This window comes from Sinocyclocheilus rhinocerous, unplaced genomic scaffold, assembly GCF_001515625.1.
Source record: "Sinocyclocheilus rhinocerous isolate Xijiao unplaced genomic scaffold, SAMN03320098_v1.1 scaffold222, whole genome shotgun sequence".
Classification (NCBI taxonomy): domain Eukaryota; kingdom Metazoa; phylum Chordata; class Actinopteri; order Cypriniformes; family Cyprinidae; genus Sinocyclocheilus; species Sinocyclocheilus rhinocerous.
Genome location: NW_015625652.1, coordinates 465,728 through 470,850, shown reverse-complemented (window position 1 = coordinate 470,850; position 5,123 = coordinate 465,728). Strand labels below are relative to the sequence as shown.

Genomic DNA, 5,123 nt, shown 5'->3' with positions numbered 1-5,123 from the left:
TCGCGATCTCACAAAGTTCTGTTATGACCAATGAATCTCACACTGCGCAATTAATATATTATTAACATCGTCGTGTATTCACTCTGTATGTTATAATGGTAATTTTATTATTAGGTAAACCAGCATACATTCATGAGGATGATGAAAGTGTTTTAACTTGAGTAACTTCAGATTTAGACAGATTTGTGAACAATATTTGAGAGAAATAGGTCTTTTGTGTTCATAGAAAAAGTCTTAGATCTTTGAGTTCAGCTCATGAATAATGGGGGCAAAAACAAAAGTGATGCGTTTATAATTTTGTTCAGTGTATATGAGAAAAAAAGCAATGTCTGATTCATGAACAAATCATTCTTTTGAGTTGGATCTTTTCAGTGAATTATTCTGAAAGATTCATTTGTGATTCTGATCTGATTGCATTCACTTTTAAGATATTTTAATAGTGCCTTGAAATACGGCTGGACGATATGGCCAAAATTGATATCACGATATATTTCTTAATTTCGGTCGATACGATATAATTCCGATATCGATATGAACACTATTTATCTGAAATAGAAATCTTTATGGGAAACACTGGTAATGTATATCGAAATATTGGAAATGTGTTTAAAAATCATATCACCGTTATTGAAAAAAGTTATATCGCGATACATATTGATATTGAATTATTGTCCAGCCCTACCTTGAAAGCTTCCGTTTCATTTCAATGAATACTGCATGGCACAGAGCGACTACAAGAGTCTTCAGAATTTCTCAAAAAAAAAAAAAGAATGATATTTACAATTACGATGACAATTTTACTTTTTTGAGGTGAGCTATTCCTTTGAAACAGAACTTGTTACTCTATTTCATTGTTTTTGTTTTGGTGCTGTGTTGGCACTATAAGTTAGTAGTTTAACTGTAAAAACAGAAAGAATGACGCAGCAGGGCAAGGGTGAAAACTGATGAAGTGACCATTATGGAAGGCCATTTATAAATGGGAACAAAAATACAGATCATTGGCTTGTCTGTACCACAGAAAGCTCTTTCCAGTGCGTGTCCGCCTCTGCTCACCAAAAGCACTTCTTGTTAACCATCCCACTGATCTGACAATTACCGGCTCTCATAAAAACATGACAAATGGTGAGTCAGAGGCTTGTTCAGGGGCCCACTTCCATAGCTGGCCATGACACCGCGGCACGCAGAGACCGCTGTGCTTTAAGACCCCTTTCAGGGCCCGAAACAGAATGGTAGGCTGTTTGTGGCTGCAGAAAAGTGACACACAGCATCGCTAATGACTATCACCAGTTCTAGGAAAGTTCAGAGGACGCCTCTGACCAATCAGAGGTCGGAGACTCGTTTTGATGACATCACATCTCATCATTAGGGAAATTGAGACATCATCTGCGTAAATTACAAAGCTAAAGGCTTTCTGTGGCCAGACAAGCAGTGAAGGAAGAGCTCAACGTCTTAGGAAAAGGATAGTCTCTTCAAACGCTTTCGCTAATGGAACCTGTTATGAAACGTTATGAATCTTACACTTTTGGAAAAACAGGAACATGACAGAAGATGCAATCAATTTGCAAAATCCCTATAAAGAGGAGGGTGTGCCATGCTTTTAAAGACACGCTGAGAAACAAGCTAATAAAAAGGTAACAGGAAAAGACAGCTGGAACTTACCGCCTCACACTCTCTCAGCTTCTTCTGAGCACTATCAAAGTCAAAGTTCACATATAGACACTCCACAAACTCCGTGATGGGATCTTTGTAGGTGTACGACTCCTAAAAAGAATATAACAAAATAAAAAAACAATGCAATTTAAGGGAAAGCTCACACACAAATTAAATGTCCTTTGCATCTATACTGTTGGTTCTTAAATTGGGGGTCCTGTTTCTCATTGTAAATTTACTTGACATGCATGTAAGTGTTTTATTAATAAATAAAATTTCACATTACACGCAGAACTGATATCAGCTGTTCAAGCACAAAATTACTGCTGCTTTCATCTTGTGGTTACAAACGTGGCTGTCACCAAACTGTTGCAACTACTTTCTTAATTGGCACAAGCTGACAGTTAATTTGCCTACAGTATGTAACATATATGGCTGATTTAATGAGAATTATTTTTAACAGTAAAACTTCCTTAAAACCCCTTAACAGTCACTTACATTTTTGAACATAAACGTGAAAGTGCACCATCCAAACTTAAATTTTTATAATTCATGAATGAAAACATTTTGTAACATGATTTTGATGTACCATTTTCATGGTAATGCAATGTCTGATTTTAAAATGGTTTTCAAAGGATGAATTTTGAGATTTTAAGTTTTCAATTGATATATAATTTCTGATGATTTCTAAAGTGTGACTGAAAAAAAGGCAACGAAGACGACTTTTTGTGACAAAGGTCAGAACTCCTGTTATGATGTAGATTTTTGAGGTGCACTCTTGTCATAAATTAATCTATTACTTTTCCTACATAATTTTTAACAAAAAACTGTGGTAAAATATCTATTTAGGAGTCTTAGACCTTTCCAACAATATAAAGTTTGTCATGATTAGATTAGGAATATAGTGAAGTAAACTTAGGCGTCCCACAGAGGGGACGGGTGACAGTTAAGAGGTTAAGAAGACTTGGAAAACAGTGTTCAAGTCATATGGACAACTTTTATGGCATATTTTCTGTACTTGACAGCAGCCTGGCTTTTCCATCCACATATTTTCATGTAGATTTTGCGATTTCACATCAAAATGCTGGATGGAAACAGAAAGATGCGAATGAAAAATAAATACAGAAAGAAAGAATTCCTAGATGTGCATCAAAAAAAGTAATATGACTTTCTAAATGTAGGTCTCTGAATAATTTTGGTCAGAAAAGAACGTATTACATTTAATAAAAGAGTCTTAGTGGCTTCCTCAGTGGATGCCACTTTATTTACCATTTTATTTCTACTTTGCACCAATTTAATTAAAATGTCAAAAACTGTCAAATAAATTTAATTTGCTGCTTTGACTGAAACATAGCTAGTCTTAACTCACATATTGAAAAGAACAGGCTTTACATTCTACAAAATATCTTCTTTTGTGTTATATAGTAGAAAGAAACCCTTGGTTTCAATTTCAAACAATATAAAAGTGAGCAGATCAGAAAACTTAAATTTTTGGCTCAAATATCCTTTTAACAACCTGGCTGTATATAATAATGAGCAAAAACCTCTGCCTAATGCGCCATGTCTGTAAACAGCCAAAAGCTGAAAGATTTAGTACAGTCCCTTTAGCAGAGGACCTGATGGGATGAGTCTGATTTGGATACGTGATAGTCTCTGGGTCTTCCCTGGATCTAAATACCACAGATGCTTAAGTAACCATGAGAGAGGAAACTTGTGCAGGGATTATGGTGAGCACCTCAGGACACATGTTTAAGTGATTACGCAAAGGCTGTGGGGACATGCTTATTTGGATTTCAGTGTCATTGATCTCTGAAGAAGCTACTGTTGTTGGACACGGAGACATCGGAACACTACAATCAGACTGTCCAGCACCATTCATCAAATCTAATTGGTTCAAGACTCACACGGCCTGAGGAGGCACATAGATAAACAGAGCTTTTATTTTCAGGCCAATATACACCGCTTCTTCATTCATTCATTTCCACAGACGCAGTGAGGTAAGATTACCTGCAATGTGCTGGATGCATTAAATTCAAATACAAATATACTATTTTTTTTAACAAAAGAGAAAAAGTGTTGTTTGGTCTGGTGTGGGTAACCTCCCACTGAAAACATCTTTCAGTAGATGCAAGACCAGTGTGGATGACTGCGGGAAGACCAACAGAAAACTAAACAGTTATGAAATAGAACACCACCTGACCAATAGTATTGCTCCTACTGAAATAAAAGGATAAAGGCTTAAAGCAGGGATCCTCAAATCTGGCCCACGAGATCCACTTTCCTGCAGAGTTTAGCTCTAACCCTAATCAAACACACCTGAGCATGCTAATCAATGTCTTTAGGATCATTAGAAAATCACAGTTAGGCGAGTTTGATCAGGGTTGGAGCTAAACTCTGCAGCAGATTGGCTCCTCCAGGGCAAGATTTGAGGAACCCTGGCTTAAAGGGATAGTTCACCCAAAAATGAAAATTCTCTCATTAATTACTCACCCTCATGTCGTTCCAAACCCGCAAGACCTTCGTTCATCTTCGGAACACATATAAAGATAGTTTTGATGGAATCTGAGAGCTCTCTGACCCCCCATAGACAACAATGATATTACCACGATCAACGCACCGAAATGTAGCAAGAACATCGGTAAAATAGCCTATGTGACATCAGGGGTTCAACCATAATTTTACGAAGCTATGAGAACACTTTTTTGTGCGCAAAGAAAACAATAACAGTTTATTCAGCAATTCTTCTCCCCAAGTTACCGTCTTCCGCCATTTTGGAGAGTACCCCAGAATGTAATCAAGCTTCGTAAAATTACGGTTGAACCCCTGATATCACATGGACTATTTTACCGATGTCCCTGCTACGTTTCTGTGCGTTGATCGTAGTAATATCCTTGCTGTCTATGGAGGGTTAGAGAGCTCTCAGATTCCATCAAAAATATCTTAATTTGTGTTCCGAAGATGAACGAAGGTCTTACAGGTTTGGAATGACATGAGGGTGAGTAATTAATGACAGAATTTTCATTTTTGGGTGAACTATCCCTTTAAAATTTTAAGAAATTATACACAGTGTAGAATGAATAGAAAAATAAACAACTTTTTAAACTGTTTTTCAGCTTGGCATTCATGTATAAGAACTCTCCATTTACTGTGTTTGTAAAATTAAAAAATACTAATAAAATGTAAAATACCAATTTAAAAAAAACTAATAAATAGAAATAAAAAGAATATTTCATGTAATATAAATAATTAGGGCTGGGTTTTGACACAAATTTCACAATTCGATTCGATTATCCTTCACAAGCTTGCGATTTGATTCGATTCCAAATCGATTCAATATCGATTATTTTGGATATATCAGGTACAGGACATGGCAAATTTTCTCAAGGGAAAAAAAAAAAAATCGCTCAACTAATGCTGTAAAATATACCCGAGTCAATTGATTAGAGTCAATAATATGGAAGGTTGAAATTTGC

At 36.1% G+C, this 5,123-nt stretch overlaps 1 protein-coding gene across 2 annotated transcripts in view; it reads right to left on the bottom strand.

Moving 5' to 3' along the window:
- The window catches only part of LOC107705216 (eukaryotic translation initiation factor 3 subunit E-A-like), a 53,682-nt gene that overhangs the window by 20,921 nt on the left and 27,638 nt on the right, over positions 1–5,123 (bottom strand). The window contains exon 9 of one of the 2 annotated variants that reach the window (XM_016508415.1): positions 1,660–1,761. The exons of the other annotated variant lie outside the window; for it this stretch is intronic. Coding sequence (XP_016363901.1) covers positions 1,660–1,761 — 102 coding nt within the window. The remainder of the gene's footprint in view (positions 1–1,659; positions 1,762–5,123) is intronic. 2 annotated transcript variants of the gene reach the window in all.